Raw genomic sequence first — 18,438 nt, 5'->3', positions numbered from 1 at the left:
AATGGAGGAAACGTCATTGCTGCAACAATTAGCTGGTGTAATCTGCTTAATGTGCACTAAGCCTCAATGCCTTTATAGCACATGGTGTAATGATACAAACCGAATCTGCTAAAGCCTGGCGGTGAAGTGTGCATTTAGAGTCCCAACAAAAAGCGACCTCAAGCTTCATTTACACCTCTCTGATCTGACGGTATGACAGGCTATACCTCCCGTATAGGTAAAATACTAGCAGCCTAATTTTATGATGGTTTAATGAGGCTGTACCATTACCAAACATTTGTAACCGGCTTACCCTCTGTAATACAAAACATGCAAGCACGACAATCCGTTATTGTATTGAACAGGGCCACTTTTCTCTCCGTCGCCCCTGGACTCTCTAATGACCTCCTAATGAAGGCCTTGTTAATTGTTATGTTAATCAACTTGGCCAAATCTTGATGCAAGGGGTGACGTGCGTTAACAGTGTCCTTTAATAGCGGAATGTTGTTCCGGAGGTCAAACAAGATTGGGTTACAGTATTTTTTCTTATTCATTGCCATGGACACACAACTCAAAATGTCATCAAAGAGATGAGCCTATGCTATCCCACTGATGTAAACTGTTACGCAAATTGAAAATGAAAAAATTGTAATAAGCCCTTAAATTAACACTGGAAAAACAGCCAAATACCATACATGTGTGTATCTCGTTGTTGCCCATATTGTCACTGCGATGTGTAGCGTGCATTTAAACAGTGTTGTTTTCGTTGTCGTATGCAAGCAATCGGGCATTCTTAACGCGCTTATTCCTCATTCTCGGTCATACAATGTTGGCGACTCTATCCTATAGCCGGCTGTAAATGGCCTCTGCTTCAAATGTAAGATCCAGGCTCATCAACTATTCTCCTACTACGGATCGAACCAATTGCTTACCTCAAAGATAACATCGGGTCAGAAAAAATACTGCAACGCTGTACAATCCCGTCCAGATAAAGACTGCTGTAGGCTGCTTTCCGAATTAAAGTCCGTTCACATCTGAGACTGGAAACAGACAGCTTATACCAAGCCTTTAACCGACGGAATTTCCGAATGAAATCGCACACCTGCTTCTCTAAACCCTCTCTGCTCTCTCTCTCCGGAGCTGTCCACTAAGCAAACGCGCATGGACGTTGCAAGTCAGTGCACTGGCAGCAAAGGCAACACCCTCTCTTTCACATGTCAATTGCGCGGTGCTCGGGAACTATTGATAGATTTTCTGTAAAACTGTCCCTTCACTCTTGACAAAACGCCGTCCCTCGACATTTCTTAATAGCAGAGAAAGAGGGGTGACACTGCAATCTCACATTTTCAGCATGCTGGGCGCACTACGCGCACAGAGGTCACGAGCTTGCCATCTCTCCGACATCCCTTGAACACTTGCTTCATCAGATGTCATCCAGTGGCTTCAGCTTGCCTCGTTGTTTCACAGCAAAAGGATGGCTTACTACGAGGATAATGCGGCGCATCTACCTCCATGTGCAAGATGGCCTCCAGTCGCACTCGCTGCCGCGAGCCGCTCATTGGGTCTCGTGTAGTCATGGCAACGACCGCGGTTCAATTTGTGCTCTTGGAGGATAGAGAAGAATGTACTGGTCGCCACTAATAGGGCAAATGTCATTTTGTATCCATACAGCCGACTAGTCTGTTTCAGCCTAGTTTGCAAGCACTGGCCCATATTAAAAATCAGTATGATATAGCTCACGTTTCTATAAAATATGATTCATTTATTGCAGCGACCCTTGTAATTGACATAATGTGTATTGTTGCAATGCATGAGACATCTGGTAATAAAATGCTGTATAACGGAACTCACAGACAAACACTATGCAAACCTCTTCAATTATTCAGAAATTCAGAAGTGGTCTTAGTCATAGGTTGTCCCCCATATATGTCCCTATATGGACCAGTGCCAACATAGGCAACAAACTCTCATGATCTGTTGTGTGGAGCCAGACTTGTATGGCACGTGCTGCATTCACACTTGCAGCCTGATGATCTCTATCTCAACCTCACTCATATTTCAAGCAAGTTCCCAGTCCGGCACTTTGATATGCAACGCAATCCTTTGGAGACAGCTGCATGTGAAGTAGGCCTTTATTACGTTGCTCAGGAATCACACATATTAAAATACTATGAACACTGATTCACAAAGACCTTGAGTCTATCCCTCTATACTTTATCCTGCCTTCCCAGGTCTACTCATCCTGAAAAGACAGCTTTTATTGAACTTGAACTCAACAGATAAGGACTCCCTTCCCCTCTATACTTCAGGTGCCAGCCTGCACTGGATTTTTGTTTATCAGTTGTATAGCAAGCACAGGTGCTTCGCTACCTCACCACTCAAATTGTTGTAAAACAGTTGTTTTATTGGATACCAAAGAAATACCTGACCAGATAATATACTAGTCATAACATGGGGAATATTCACAGCCGACACAGAAATCAATGGGCCAAAACGGAGCAGGAAGGACACAGAAGAGGAGGCACCCTATCCCTCATGAATACTTAAAATGTTTTTCCACAGAAGACTGTTATTAACAGTCTAGTGAACATTTCAGTGGATAGGAAAATCCAGTAGATGGCCAGTAGCAAGTAACAACATTACAGCAAAAGAAAAATATGAGCTCTCTTGACATAAATACAGTCCTCATGACCTTGTTTTCATTTAGGGAGCTAGATTCTCACTTTCTGTAGTGGGCGAAAGATGTTGTGAATGGAGGGGGGGTGAGCTATTGTCACACCAGCATAGACTGTCATGTTTTTATCCTCTAATAGTACTGAGGGAAAGATCATCTGATCCCAGACCTAGGGGCCAAGTGGTTTGAAGTGTCTCTCATGTCTCATGACTCTCTCTCTCTCTCTCTCTCTCTCTCTCTCTCTCTCTCTCTCTCTCTCTCTCTCTCTCTCTCTCTCTCTCTCTCTCTCTCTCTCTCTCTCTCTCTCTCTCTCACACACACACACAGACACACACACACACACACACAACCCTTCCTCTTCAGCCTACATCAAAGATAGACCAAATATAACCTGGCTTTGATAGCTGACCTTTGAAAGGTGGCAGCAACGTCTGCCGGTGAGTGTGTGTAGGGGGTTATCCGCAAGTATTGTGATGGTCTCTAATTTAGCCTTCCTTATCTTTTCAGTCGTCTCAGGCAGAGCAGCCCCTTGCTGTGTCGGCTGGTGAGGGGGGCTGGGGGTTGGGTGTCTGGTATGCTAAATTCCACCTGAGGCATAGACACAGGCACAGATACATTTAGGACCAGCAGGCAGGACAGTAGATGTAAGGTTTTTGGAAATAAAAGCCTGCTCATTTGCTAGGACCATGCAAGGGAACTTGCAGGGAAGCCTACTAGTTTGCTAAGAACATTTATGTTTGTATGTTACCTTACTGTGTGTTGTCTCATGCACGTCTCATGAGAGTCAAAATACAAAACGTAGGTGCTAATTTTCAGAAACACCCAGGGCCATGTTCCAAGACTTTTCAATGTGTCCTTCACCTATACCTTCTGTTAGGGACTGGATCACCTGGCATTTACTGTTGGTGATATAGACAGCTTTGGTCTTGCTTCAATGCTTGTCCCAAACCATTTAATGGCTATTGATGATGATGATGATGATCAACACTCGGTGTGATATCATCATGGATGCAGTTTTGCACACCCCCTCTCCTCCCCTAACATCACCCTATTTTGACTCCTCCAATCAAGTCTTCATAATTATCTCATGTCTAAGAGTCTAAAAATACAGACACACCTTGTCTGAGGCAGTTCTCGACAAACACCACAGTAGGGAAGAGAAAGTTCTGACGCATAGCTCACTGGTGAAAGAATAACCTTCTTATCTTAGCTTCAGGCCTCACTTGGTCCCTACTGTTAGCTCCTAGAAAGTTTCACATTCCGTATTGTCATGTGGTGCCTTTATCACTCGCTACAGTAGCCTGGCTAACGTTAATGCTGAGTCGTACAGTTGAAGGGGTATGGTCGTTGGCATCTGGAGAGTTACAACAGCAGAGACATTGTTGGGGTATGACAGTGTGCCACTTACACTAGCATCCTGCTGAACCTGCTCTGATGTTGGAGGGGAAAACATGTTGAGTGCCCAACCAGAAATGCAATATATTCAGGCAGTTAAATTTAGAAGCTATCCTATAAAGCTAAACTTCATATTCTTTGATTTCAGCTTCTTTTCATGAAAAGATAATAAGAGGCAGAAACATGACATGGCCCTTTCTAAGAGACACTGCACTCATACACCTTGATAAAGTCATCAACATTTTAGATTTTTAAAATACCAATCTTATTTTCCTGACATGCCCTGACCTCTCTCTACAGCTCCCCTTTCTGCCTCATCCCTCCGTAACACATGCCACATGGAAACCCATCATTCTAAAGTGCTATTGGCTGCTGCCAACATGGGTATTCAACCAGGCATTGATCTCCAGCATGCTCCTGATGGAGTGTGTGTGTGCAAGTGTGTTTGTGTCTGTGCGTTTTTGATTGGGTGCACAAGGTCCACCCCCACTGAAACTTTGCCCAGCCCTGTTCAAATTCAGCCAATCCCAAGGCTGTGCCCCCTCTCAGGTCACCTGCTCTGCCAATACATTACTTTATGCAACGGGCAGCTCCACAGGAAGGTCCCAATCGTATACATAGCTCTTCATTTAATCCAAGACCAGCTGGCATATTCCTCCGATTCAGGCTGAATCAGAAAAACAGCGATGAGAGAGAGAGTGAGAGAGAGACAGAGAGATAGAGAGAGAGAGAAATAAAAAGGATGTAGGAATATTGAGAAAGTTGTCAAAAAAAGGGGTGGTCACGCCCTCAACAACTACAACCACAAGACCACATTCTGTCACATCGGAGCTAGGTTATTTCCTCCCAGTGACTTCATCCCACTCCAGAGTGTGATGAGGTCGGTCTGAGTGGGTCCCAGTTCCCAGAACAGATCAGTCGTACTGAAAGATGTGCTGAGGCTGCTGTCTTCACACAGCAGGTACGCTTCCCTCGCAGCCACAGTTCACGCTTAGCATGCAAAATGTGCCGCTTAGTTACACACAAATGCTATGCAAATGTGCACGATAATAAGAAGTTCATCTGACCCCCCATCCACACACAGATACAGACACACACACAGACAAACACACAGACACATTGTCACAGTCTAAACATAGCAGATCTTTTCCTGGTCATACATAGATAGGATCATGACACAAATATCTTCCCAGACGCATTATTATCTGTGGACTTTTACACACACACATGCATGCATCATCTCAAAAAGACAGTGCCCCTCCCAAATCACCAACTGACAGCAAAGGTTGTATGGTTGTCAGTTTTTCTATTTCTATCCTCTCTTTCTGTCCCTCTCTTTGTCTGATATATTTCCTGGTCTCCGATCTCTATGCCATGTTGAACTGTCTCTCCCTGTCTTTTCCATTCCCTCTCCCTCTCTCTGAGTGACAGAAGGATGGTTGACTTGGCACATGTGGAGTAGTCCTGCCAGCAACCCGTCATTCTCCTGCTCAGATCAACTCAAAAAAGAAAGACATCACTTTTGTAGTCTGTGGGCGCATTTAGCAAAGCAAATGGTTAGTTTCAACAAGAGCATCACATTCCATACAAACCTATTGATTTGGTTTCCTCCCCAAAAATGACGGTAGTTACAGTAATAAAGAGCCACCAGTTTTTTCACTCCCTGTCTCCAATACCATATCACACTTGTCCTGAAAAGTCATGACCCCTCCCAACCCAAACCTCTCAGTGTTTCCTTATGAGGCAAGGTGGTACTGCTTCCAAAATAGTACGTAACACCACTAGAAGTTTCTCATGTGTCGTCTGTCTCCGGCTTGAGTCAGCCAGTCGCCTCTGCCTACATGTTTGATTCTACCCATCTCTACCCATCTCTACACCCCCCTCTCCCCCCACACCTTGTTCCCTTGATAGAGCAGCTCTCTGGGAGACGTCCAGCTTGATGGAAGGGATTGGCTGCTGGCAGATATGATTGGGCATCGCTCAGAACTGATGTTACATCTCAAATGCAAATTGGTTTCTTCGCTATGAGTGCAAAGAGTTGCCTAGAGCAGAGAAGCAGAAGGACATTTCATGATCAAGTTAACACTGAAATCAACCTTTGTTAAGTTGAATTGAGTTCTGTTGAGAATGGCTCCCTCTATTGTTTGGGCAAGAAAGTTCACAAGACTTGACTGCTTGTGGTCTCTGTTACACACAGAACAAACCGTCCCCATTACACAAACACAAACTGACGACTGTAACATTGTATACAACATTACAAAACAGCCTCAGATAACCTGGATCATCAAATGTCAGCCTTCTAGACACTGGCCATTCATTTGATACTACACTCTTGGCAGAGCAACCATCTCAACGCCAGCTTGCCCTTTCTCCACAATCCTAATTAGCTGTTGTTTAGCTGAAGGTATTATATGTAGTCAAAATCTGCTTTAGCGTTCTGCATGATTTAACGGTTCAGCAATAAATCCCTTTCATAGATTTCCAGCTTTTTCTCGGGCATGTAATTAAGTAATGGGTCAATTAATCCTGCCTAACCAGAGCAGCTGGAGGGAGAAGGACTCTATTCAGAGAGCGCTAGTTTAAGGAGAACAAACAGGCCTGCCTCAAACAATAGTTCTGGTACCTGTGTGTGTGTGTTTGTGTGTGTGTATGCTCTTTGTAATGTGAAAAGAGGATAACATGACCCAGCCCTGCAGCTCCGAATGATACTAAACTGGTTCACAATTTGATTAAACACCCACTATTTAAAGTTTGACGCCTTTCTGAATCTGTCTGTTTTTCTCTCATTTTCATCCCTGCTCTGTGTACAATCTTCTGTGTTAAGTGTATTTCCTATAGAGACAACTTTTTTAAGAACAGTGTTTTGGAGTTTGTGACAAAACAGTAACATACTATCTGTTTTCTTTAGGGAGAGAGGCTGAAAATTCCTGCGTTAGCTTTTTTCCCTTCTATGGTAGCAAGACTTAGCAGCTTCAGAAGAGATCTAAATCTGAAGATCAATTTGACCACATGACCTTGGAAACGATCCATGACAGAACCAAAAAGGGATGGACTCACTGAAGCAATGAAAAAAGGAGGAAAATGTTATGAATGATGGATTTCCTCACAGAAACAGCTTTTGCATTCCACATGGAATCAACCGGAATCTCTCAAGAGCGGAGGCGATTTGGCAGTTCTGTAAATTCCATGTCCTTGCTAAAAGACTGAACACCGCACAGAGGGCAACAACAGTGACCCCCTCAATAGCAGTGATTTAAATCTCTCAACAACAAACTTATTTTTGAGCTCAGTTCTTTGAAGACAACTATACAATAAACCAACAAGCACTTGGTTGGTTCAATCACATGTTCTGGGTGAGTTGGAACTAAAGAATGAAAAGTCAAGCTCTCCGGAATGAAAACTGAGCACCGCATAGTAGCATTCATAAAAGCCAACTCTCCTAATCTGACAAAGTGATAAAAGGAAATTCGTTATTCCCTCTTTAATGTCTCTGAGAGGATAGATAAAGTACTGGGGTTGGCAGAAATGTGGTAAGTCTATTCACTGGACAGACACCTACAACATCTGTCAAATTCTGACTAGTCGGCAGAAGCCAGAGAAGATCATTAAAAAGTTGGCATAGGTGTGTCAGGTAAGAATACAATACTGCAAAGGTGTTAATTGCGGATTTGGAATAGAACCGGGTATATTTCCTGACGATGAGTTTAACCAAAAACTCTTTGCCTGTTTCCATTAACCAAATCTCAGCCACACACAAACATTCTACAGTTATTATTTTGGTTTCCTTTTCGATGTATTTGAATGAAAACAAGTTCACTAAAGTAAACAAAACCTTTTTTGTTCGCATTCCAAAAGTCCAGACAGTAAACATGTTTCTTTCAATCACAATTCTTACATAGCATCACAGGAAATAGATGTGAGACCGACCAGTCACACACTTGCAAGCCCTGTTGAGTGCCCTTGCCACTGACGTTTCTATGGCGACGAGCCCTGAGAGGAAATAGCACGTAACGTCATACAGTAATGACCGCAACCTTCAACACTGACCATGTCATTTCACATTTTCTTAACTTTGTACAAACAATGGTGATGTTTTCTTGTTTCCTGTGAAGCTTCAACCCTCTCAGGCTGCAAAGGCTCAGGTCACCTGACATGTGCAATCAGCTGATTCTGGTTCTGATTCTGGTCATTCCACCCGGCCACGGTGACACATGGGAGCTGTCTCCCACAAGCATCAGCAAAGGTCAGACTGCAAGTTCAATCTCTACTAATTGCATGTGTGTGTGTGATATAGGTATCATATTTGAGGTATACATTTTGTGTGAGAATAGTGTGCAAGAGAGTGTGTGTATGTGTGTGTGCATGACATACACACGGTCTGCATCTCACCTGTATTCCTTTTCCATTCATATATATATATGCATGTACATATGCAGAGTCAGAGGAATCCTGTCATCTTTGCCACAACACCACCTGAACCTGTCTTTCTGTGTGTACACTTCCTCTCCTCAGCAGGCAGAGATATGCAGCACAGGTGAATTTACAACATACCATCTGTAGTGCCCACCCCAGCAAAACAAAAAAATCCGCTGGGGCTGGGTTAGATTCCCCAGTCCATTGCACCGCAGTTTGCAGAGCAGAGAGTGTACTACAACTCGGCTGTTTCCAGGGCAGTATTGATGTACAGTTTCCCCCCTGAGGGGCTTCGAGGTTCTAGCAGGCCTGAGTCAGCGCCCCACCATGAGAAACACACACCACATCAGCCCATTGTTCAGAGAAACGACCGGCCGCAGAGTCTATCAGGATAGCTCACAGGCTACAGCTGACTAGCAGAATCTTCTGGTTAACAGCTAACGATCAGAAGAAGGTTACAGCGATAAGATGTGACGCTTTAAGTTTTATTCAGGATAAGTTTGGGATGGAACAACTCACAGTGTGTTTGACTGTTTGTCTCACTGCTCCTCTACAATGGCCTGAGTGTTCTAGAACAGAATATGTGATGTACAGTTGTTCCATTGGTGGACTCAACTGATTGCTGAGTAGTCTGACCTCCAAACATCATTTGTCAGCACATGAAGGTAGATCTGCTGCAGTATGCCTTTTTCTGTACAACAGAGAGAGAAAGAGAGTGTGTGTAAAGAGAGTAAATACTGTAAAAATGTCCTACCTTTTCAGTGTATGTATGCTCTGAACCGCCATGTAATCTCTTGCCAGTCCACTCTCTCTCACTCTGACACACATGAGCGTGTGTCCACATACCCTTATACACCTTTCTTATTTCACCCCGGTATCATTTTCTTCTCCCATAATTTCCTTTTCCCTTCCTCATCCTCCTCCTCCGCCCCCCTCTTTTCCCAAGGATATAAAATCTCTTTCTCTGCATCTCATCTGTGATCTTACCTGTGCACTCTCTCCCACTCTGTTCTGTCCTTCCTCCGTCCCTCCTCTCCATATCCCTGAGGTGGCTGATGCCAGCATAGCTGATGGAGGCTATAATTGTATAATCTGTTCTACCCAATAGGACTCCATGTTGCAACTGTCGCTTCAACTAGCGTGTTTAAGGAAGTGATTAGAAGCCATGTCTTGGTTATCTCTGACACCTACACAGAGATAAGACTGTGACAGTCCTCTTAATTAGACTTCCTATATTTAGCCCTGTTGACAGAGTGTGTTGACTACCACTCTATTTTAATCCAGTTTGTAGTAGATTCCATAAAGAAAATCTTTATAATCCTTAAATATAATAATAACAATAAACTATACAAACATAATGATGTTGAGAACTGACCCAGTAAACTGCCGCCTGCACTTGGTCATTGGCATAACAATGATGAATTGTGAAGAAATCAATAGACAATCAGTCACGCACAATCTAATAAACATGGTACAATGTTTTACAGTCAATTCATATAGATTATGCAGCAAACTGATACATCAGACACATACATACATGTCATAAACATACTCTTGTTTACTTAATGGGTAAAGTGGCAATAAATAGATCAAGAGCGGTAAAAAAAAGATAATTCACCACGAGAAGAGAAAAGACAAGACGCAAAAAAGACAATCGGAGAGGGAGACTCACCTTCCGTTGCTGTTATTCCTGTGTATCAGAGAGGTCAGTAGCAACTGGATGAGTAAAGATTTGTCCAAGCTGGTGAGATGTAGAACATGACACACACGCAAACACACACACACACACACACACACACACACACACACACACACACACACACACACACACACATGGATGAAGCCACCGCCCCCTTAAGTCATTCCTTCTGCATGAGTGCCCTTAATCACACACACTAGATACTCACACAGAATCCTCTGACAAGTGATGCTGTGTCAGTCAGTCATTCTTCTGGGGGTACTTGTTTCCCACAATACCTCGTTCCTTTTCTTCATTGCCAAGTAGTTTGTCCCTGGATCTGATGTGTATCGGACTCCTGTCCTTCCTCTCCTCTTCTCTCTGGGGTGTCTGTCCACAAAAGCTTTTAATTGTTTTCACTGAGCTGGCACTGAAAACCCTGTCTTCCTCTTCTGTGCTCTCTCTTTTTCCTCTCTTCCTGATGTTACTTCCAAATTCATACCACAAATCAGCGGGTTTTCATTTGTCCTCGCTTTCCAACTTAGATGCTCACATCCAGCCTTTCAAAGCAGCTGACCTGAATAGAACTCTCCCAACACTTTGCCCCATGTAGCAGGGTTTCCAGGACCTACCCTTGCTAAATACAGAACCAAAGCGGGACAGGCCTCAGTCACAAGTCCTACTACCTCCTGTCATAGCTCTGGGATGGGGGATAGGCTTCAAGACGCTAGCTCACGCTCTGCTGGCACTGACCAATCACTATCTGCACACAAGCTCGTAAGCTGCTGCGGCTTAGTACTTAGATAAACCAATCCGGTGCCCCCACTGGACCTACCAGGAAGGTTGGCCTTATTAATCTGTCAAATGAGAGTGGGAGAGAAGGATGCATGGAGGGGAGGTTATGAGTGAGTAAAGAGTGGCTGAATTAAGTACAGTAATCCTTCTTGTTGTGGGCTACAGTATGCCGTCAGTGTCTACAGTGTGCTTACAGTAAAAGGTACTTCTTACATGACATTGCATTTCAATTATTTTATGTCATGATGTTATAGCAAGGCTTTGATCCTTAGCGTGATAAACATCATTATGAATGAATCATTGCATTTAGTAGTGTGCATGTCACTGCACAGTATTTAAAACAACCTGGATAGCACTCAAACCAAACAATAATCCTGCACCTGCATTATCCAACATGGATGATTATGCCTTTGATTTTCAGTTACAGATACCACAGGACTGACAGTAATTCAAATTTAAGACTCAAAATTGCCTGCTGCTAAAAAATACTAAATAAAGTCAAATGATGTGTTTTGGAAATCTTAGAACAAACGGCTACAATGCCTACTCAGTGCATTACTATTAAGTAATGTATTTCTCAATGGAACAACATGTGATAGCAAATCAAAAGGTTGCATGTTCAAATTTTGTCTGAACAGACATTCAACAGGACACAAGTGAACCTAATAACCACAGAACACAGGGACACACTAGGGCAGGCAGACAGGGACACGGGCACAGTTGTAGGTATGACAGCTGCAGACTGGGTCTTGGCCGGTGTTTTCCCCTTGACCAAGATATAATCTATTGTTTACTAATCCTCTCACAAAATATTTTTTTGGTGAAACCTACGTGTGAAAGGGGATGTGAGAATCTAAAGGGAGAACAGTCCTTTTTGTCCATTGACAGTCGGGACCCACCACTTAACAGAAATTAGACTGAAAATCTGGCACTCAGCAGTTCCTGTTCCTGTCTACTGTTTATGAAGGGTTTAGCCAATATGATGCCAGTGGAGAAAACATGCATCTTATTTTGACTCAAACATAATAACATGAATCCAATGTATTATTTTACATGAAAATGTTTTGCGTGCAAAGTATTGCAGAAAAAAGTTTGTATAGTGCATTGTATTGCACACTTCTTGTACGCAGCAAGCTTGGAAGAAGAAAAAAAGTGATGAGTAGCTCTAGTGAGCGGCCTGTGCCCCAGTAGAGCTTTATGTCTAGCAACGCCCCTGTGCCACACCCCATATGCAGCTTGTGCTATTTTTTGTTGTTGTCGCCCCTGCCCCTCAGATTGCTTGAGTCCGCCACTGGTTTGTAACATAGGGCGGCGTCATTTATTTCTAATGACTCAATTCTAATCGAATATTGCCATCTTCTGGACAAAATAGGTATTTCGATATTGGCTAGTTGTGTTTATTTTGCAGACGTTTTTATCCGACATATATCGGCTGCAGGGTATTTGAACCTGCGAGAAAAAGTGTCGTCTTAATGAGTAGCCTACCTATATTTTTTTGTGATTTTCCGTCAAATGCTCAACCACTGCTATAGCCTACATTCAATCCAGACAACTAACTATTGGCCTACTCAATGACATAAATAGATGCATGCTAGTGCGCAGATAGCCTAACAGACAATAGGCCTGACGTATGGCGTGACATTATGTGTTTTTCTGTAGAAAAAGCTATTACGAAACCTTGCTTGAGGCCTAATAGCCTACATGTTTTGACTTCTCTCAATGTTAAGTTATACAGACGGGTGCACAAGTCCTGATATTTGCTTCCTGTGTCACAACCACACCCCCTCTTGTGTTATCATGCTTAAGTGTGGCCTGGCGTGTCTACAGCAGCTACGTGGCCAAAGACGGGAACCACCTTTTCCCTGTGGCAGTTTCGTTTTCACAGAAAAGGTGGCACTGATACAGAGGCATTGCGTAGCTCGCGACATTGACGAGATAGTCTTAAACTAACAGACCATATCCACGCTAAGGCTTTCCTTAATACAGAAAGTGCCTCTAGAGAAGAGACAGATCTGTCTCTGTCCATACATTTACAGTAAGAGTGCTGGCAACACCTGCCGCTCTCCTTTTTGATCTATGAACGATCTTTAAAAATACGAACGCTAAAGTAACCTGATGGAACTTTGAACACAAGGTAGGGTACAGAAATGACCAAACAACTTGTCTGTTATTTGCACGTTGGCTCATTGCTTGCTTATTTTGTTTGTGGTTTTGAAAGTTTATTCTGCACATAATATGTTACATTACCCGAAGACAGGTAGTTGTTTAGCTGTGTATCTCATTGTTCTAATCCTTCTTCTTTTCCAGCTAAAGCTATGAACTCACAACATTCAATCATTACTCTTCTGGCCATGGGTTTTAGTTGTCTCACAATCAGCTCTGGTCTGGGCTTAGCTTCTCCGAAGAAGAACACCTGTCATGTTCGTCATGAAAAGGCTGACTGCAGCCGCCTTCTCCTCAATGAGATCCCATCAGACCTCCCTCGAAACATCACCAGCCTGGACATGTCCCACAACCGCATGGTGGGCCTGCCCGCTGCCTCTCTGGACCCATACCCAGGCCTTATTCATCTGGACGTGGGCTTTAACAGTCTCACCCGGTTGGAGGCCGGTGTCTGCCAGACTCTGAGCCATCTCCGGAGCTTGGACTTGCAGCACAACGAGGTTCATCTGCTCACAGAGAAGGATCTAAGTTGCTGCGCCAATCTTACGCAACTGAACTTGGCTTCGAACAGACTGAAGTTGCAGGGGGAGCCCTTTGCTGCTCTACAGGTAACAAGAATAGCAATGTGGTAAACAGTTGTTTTGATGTATGGATTTATGTATGATGAATGAATGACATGAATGAATATGTGCTGATTTAATACTCTAGCTGATTTGGTTGATTTATTAATAAAGATGTATTCATTTAGCATGCATTTTATCCAAAGCAATGTACAAATGGTGCAGTAAGTGCATCAAATAATAATATCTTGTATTTCTAGACATGTACAACATACTTGTAAAGGGATGATGAGGGGGCAAGTATACTTTGTATCTAAATGGTAGTATTATTTGTTGTGTTTAATGATATTTTTGTAAATATGTATGCTAGTATATTCACCTAATACCATTAAAACACTTTCTTACTCAATAGATATATATATATATATATATATATATACATTTTCTTCCCTATATTTTTTTATAGAGCCTGACTCAGCTTGATGTTTCCAAAAGCGGACTTGAGTCTGCCAAGTTAGGCTCCCAGCACCAACTTCCCAACTTAGTGTCTCTCATTCTTTCAAACAACAAGATATCCACACTAAAAAAGGATGACTTCTCCTTTCTCAGCTCCTCCTCGTACTTTAGAGTAATCGACCTGTCATTTCTGTCTCTTCTGAAAATGGTAAGTTGCACTCAAAAGGGAAATGAAATTATGACATGGTTCCTCATTTAAACTAGATATTAAGGTTTGCATTTCACCCTTTTCATCTTGCAATCATCTCCTCGTTGCAGATTGAGCCTGGTAGCTTAGCGCCCATAAAGACCATAGAAGAACTAATCATGGAGGGGAAACAGCTAAACCAGCAGCTCATATCCCAACTCTGCATGGAGCTGTCTGGGACTGCCATTCATAATCTGTCCCTTCAGAACACACAGGTCATACTAACAAACACAACCTTTAAGGCTTTGGAGAAGACCAACCTGACCGTTTTAGATCTGTCCAACAATAGCCTGACTACATTAGAAAATAGTCCCTTTCAGTGGCTGACTGAGCTGAAGACTCTGATTCTGCAACAGAACAACATAAAAACCCTTAACAAAGACACATTCCAAGGGCTGGGCAACCTTACACTGCTCAACCTGAGGAGGGGGCTAGTAAAGAACAAGCACACGTCCCACACCCCTGCAATCAAGGATTTCTCCTTCCAGCCACTCGGGGCGCTGGAGAGTTTGATCATGGAGAACACAGCATTTCAAGAGATCACAAAGAACACTTTTACAGGTCTGAACAATCTACGCAACCTGAACCTGGGATTTGCCAGCTGTGTGTCCCTTCATAACATCAACAACCTCACCCTGGTTTCGCTTATCAACTCCCCTGTCCAGACTCTTAATTTGACGGGAACAGCAATCAAGCACCTGGGCCCTGGGGCCTTTTCTAGCCTGAGAAACCTCACCAGCCTCCTGCTAGCCTTCAACTTCATCGCTCAAACTTTGAACGGGACAGAGTTTCAAGGACTGGACCAGTTGCAGGAGCTCAAACTCTTTAACAACCAGCAGAAGATCATACTAAGCCCCACATCCTTTACAGGTGTGCCCAGACTCAAGTCCCTGTTTTTGGGCAAGGCTTTAAGTGGTGCCCAGGATATGAATCCCTCTCCGTTCAAGCCACTGTCCAACCTCACCCTTCTGGACCTCAGCAACAACAACATTGCCAATATCAATGCAAGTCTCCTAAAGGGACTGGATAATCTAAAAGTCCTAAAGCTGCAGCACAACAATTTGGCCCGAGTATGGAAGGCTGCCAACCCAGGAGGGCCGGTTCTTTTTCTAGAGGGGCTAAGTAGCTTGACCGTCCTGGATATGGACATCACTGGACTGGACGAGATCCCTAGAGAGAGTCTTCGGGGCTTGGCTAACCTTCGTGAGCTCAGCCTCAGCGGTAATCTCCTGAACTACCTGAAGGAATCAGTCTTTGATGATCTGAGATCCCTACAGGTTTTGCGTCTCCAGAAGAACTTGATCACTTCTGTGCAGAAGGAAGTGTTCGGCAAGGCTTTTGCCAACCTCAGCCAATTGGTCATCGACAAGAACCCTTTTGACTGCACCTGCGAAAGCATTTTGTGGTTTGTGCACTGGCTAAACACAACCAACACCAGTGTGCTGGGCCGTGATGAGTATACATGTAACACGCCCTCAGCCTACTTCGACCGCTCGGTCATGAAGTTCGACCCGCAGTCCTGTAAAGACATGACCCCGTTCTATACCCTCTATGTACTAAGCAGCACCACTGTTCTAACTTTCATGGTCACCGCATTTTTGTTTCGGTTCCATGGATGGAGAATTCAGTTCTACTGGAATATTCTGGTCAACAGGACCTTAGGTTTAGGTGACACCAAACGTATTAAGGGGAGAAATTACGAATATGACGCCTATGTTGTTTATGCAGAAGCAGATGAGGAGTGGGTAACCGCAAGGCTGCTTCCTCTAGAAAAAGAGGAGTATAGGTTTTTCCTGGAAAACCGTGACTCTGTTCCTGGTAGTCCACGCCTACAGTCTATTGTGGATGATATGAAAAATTCCCAAAAAATTATATTTGTTGTCACTGAAAGTCTTTTCAGAGACCCACTGTGCAGACGGTGAGTTTGATAGATATTGGCTATTGATAAGGCCTACTGTATGTTTTGATCAAAAATTTTAATGTACATATTCAGTGCAATTTTATGATTTTGAGGTATAAGAACAGAAATAGCATGAACTGATTTCATTACCTTAAATTAATAGTTTTACAGCATGAATATCTTTTCCTCAAGCGTAATGTTTCAGATGTTATGTTTCGTAATGTTTCTCTCTCTTTCTCTCAGCTTCAAAGTCCACCATGCCCTTCACCAAGTCATTGAGGAAGGCAGGGACCGCCTGGTGCTCATCCTCCTCCAGGACGTGCAGGACTACAGGCTGTCCCAAGCACTGCTCCTTCGCAGGGGCATGCTGAGGCCACGCTGCATCCTCCACTGGCCCATAGAGAGGGAACAGATCCCCGCCTTTCACCAGAAGCTTCGCATAGCACTGGGGATTGTCAACAGAGGGCAGCAGTTTTAGTTGTGGCTGTGGGTTCGGTTGCTTGAGTAAGCTAAAGCTGCAAAGTGAATGGCTTTAGTCAACGGGTATTTGAGGAAAGAAGTGCCCATATGTAATTGTTTATTCTCTGTCTGGGATTACTGCGAAACATTTGAACTCTGTGTATAGTTAGAAATATATACTGCTGCATGTTTGGATGTTGTAGCTTTTAAACTATGGCTGGTAACTGTTCAACTACAATATCTAAACATAGACATTTTGGAATGGCTTGTCAACTGTAGGTACTCACTTGCTCAGCAGTATATATGGTTAACTTGACTTGGAAAAAAAAAAGAGAATTATTTTCTATAATTATCTATCAATACAATAGGCTTGATGACTAAATATTGCTACTAATGATTTCTTTAAATATTAAGGAGTGAGTCATGTCAATATTTGTCTTCTTTGTACTTGAATCTGTGAATTTGTGGACCAAAAAATACAAGAAAAGCCCAAGGCACTATCTTATCTTATTGTCAAGGCTAATAACAATGGTTTACCTTGAGCCAAAGGTTTAACATGACAACAAAGGGATGTATTTAGAGAGAGTGCCATGGGTTTTTTTTGTATTTTAGTCCACATGTATCCTTATTCAAAACACACATTAAACAAACTCATTTCGAGTCCAGGAAGCGATCCTAACCAAATAACGTGTGAATATTGCAGATTATTTAAAAATGAGTTGTTATAGTTGTGTGATTGCAACATCTAGTGGTTTTTCAAACCAACTGCAGCTATTGTTACGCTCAAGGAACCCAAGGTTTTGGTTAACTTTTGTCCAAAGTTTTTTCACTGGTTTCTATTTTAGCTTTAGTTTCTGAAGTTGTCATTCAAAAAGGGTGACATAACATTTTAGCTTTCAGAAAATACAGAGCATGTAAAATTACCTTTGCTCATATTTAGCATTGAGAAAAGTCTCACAAACCTCTCTGGATACTGCTTACAGGGCAATCGAAAGGTTTGTCAAGCTGGATAAAGAAGTGTGAGGAATGATTCAATTTGGCTCATTAAAAGATAAGGTTGCAAGGCCAGATGCTTGAAGGACTAGCAGATTAAGAAAGCAAACACAAAGAGATTGAATGATCCTCTGCCTTGTATTCCTCCTTAGAGATGTGTGTTGCATTTAAAAAATAATACAGTAAATGCTTGAACTTCTTTTACACACAAGCTCAACCAAGACCAAAACAATCAATACTTTACTGCCCAATTTACCAATGCTTTCACACTGTCAGCAAAACAGATAACATCATGTTCAAGACCTAAATTATTGGCTAAATCAAAGTGAACAGCTGTTTATAATGTGAATTGAAACACAAATATATCCCCTGTATTTTATTCCATTGCTACTGAGAAACAGCTGAAATTATGCAAATAATGTAAATCACAGTTGATACCCAACTAGGAAACACTCTGTGTTGAGGTTCTTTCAATTGGGACAGATGGCTGAGTGGTGAGGGAGTCGGGCTAGTATTCAAAAGGTTGCCGGATCGATTCCCCGCCAAGCCAAATGACTTTGTTTCCTTGGGCAAGGCACTTCATTCTACTTGCCTCGGGGGGAATATCCCTGTACTTACTGTAAGTCACTCTGGATAAGAGTGTCTGCTAAATGTAAATGTAAATTGCATGACCATATGGTATATACAGTAGAGAGGACCTCTTTGGGCTGATCTTGTGTGGAAAAA

General features: G+C 42.9%; 2 protein-coding genes and 1 long non-coding RNA gene across 3 annotated transcripts in view; 1 reads left to right on the top strand and 2 right to left on the bottom strand.

The window, feature by feature from the left end:
- sorbs2a (sorbin and SH3 domain containing 2a) overlaps positions 1–1,462 on the bottom strand; it is a 53,759-nt gene extending 52,297 nt beyond the window's left edge. Inside the window, exon 1 of the mRNA XM_047045285.1 lies at positions 912–1,462. The gene's annotated coding sequence lies outside the window, so the exon portion shown is untranslated. The remainder of the gene's footprint in view (positions 1–911) is intronic.
- A 7,467-nt stretch (positions 1,463–8,929) lies between these two features.
- On the bottom strand, positions 8,930–11,276 carry LOC124484096. The gene is made up of 3 exons (XR_006957940.1): positions 10,369–11,276; positions 10,134–10,202; positions 8,930–9,152 (listed from the first exon to the last, which is right to left on the bottom strand). It is a non-coding gene; the product is annotated as an uncharacterized LOC124484096 (long non-coding RNA).
- Positions 11,277–12,771: 1,495 nt separating this feature from the next.
- tlr3 (toll-like receptor 3) lies at positions 12,772–17,950 on the top strand. The gene is made up of 5 exons (XM_047045460.1): positions 12,772–13,068; positions 13,242–13,705; positions 14,124–14,321; positions 14,432–16,278; positions 16,504–17,950. Exons 2-5 carry the CDS (start codon positions 13,250–13,252, stop codon positions 16,736–16,738), a joined length of 2,736 nt encoding a protein of 911 aa, XP_046901416.1. The 5' UTR covers positions 12,772–13,068; positions 13,242–13,249; the 3' UTR covers positions 16,739–17,950.
- The last annotated feature ends 488 nt before the right edge of the window (positions 17,951–18,438 follow it).

This window comes from Hypomesus transpacificus, chromosome 22, assembly GCF_021917145.1.
Source record: "Hypomesus transpacificus isolate Combined female chromosome 22, fHypTra1, whole genome shotgun sequence".
Lineage (NCBI taxonomy): Eukaryota > Metazoa > Chordata > Actinopteri > Osmeriformes > Osmeridae > Hypomesus > Hypomesus transpacificus.
This window is presented reverse-complemented; position numbering and strand designations above follow the sequence as displayed.

Bases quoted from the DNA above. Each gene is read 5' to 3' on its own strand.
- tlr3 (XM_047045460.1), top strand. From the start codon at position 13,250: ATGAACTCACAACATTCAATCATTACTCTTCTGGCCATGGGTTTTAGT. The intron at 14,322-14,431 runs GTAAGTTGCACT...TCCTCGTTGCAG, and splicing joins TTCTGTCTCTTCTGAAAATG to ATTGAGCCTGGTAGCTTAGC. The intron at 16,279-16,503 runs GTGAGTTTGATA...TCTTTCTCTCAG, and splicing joins AGAGACCCACTGTGCAGACG to CTTCAAAGTCCACCATGCCC.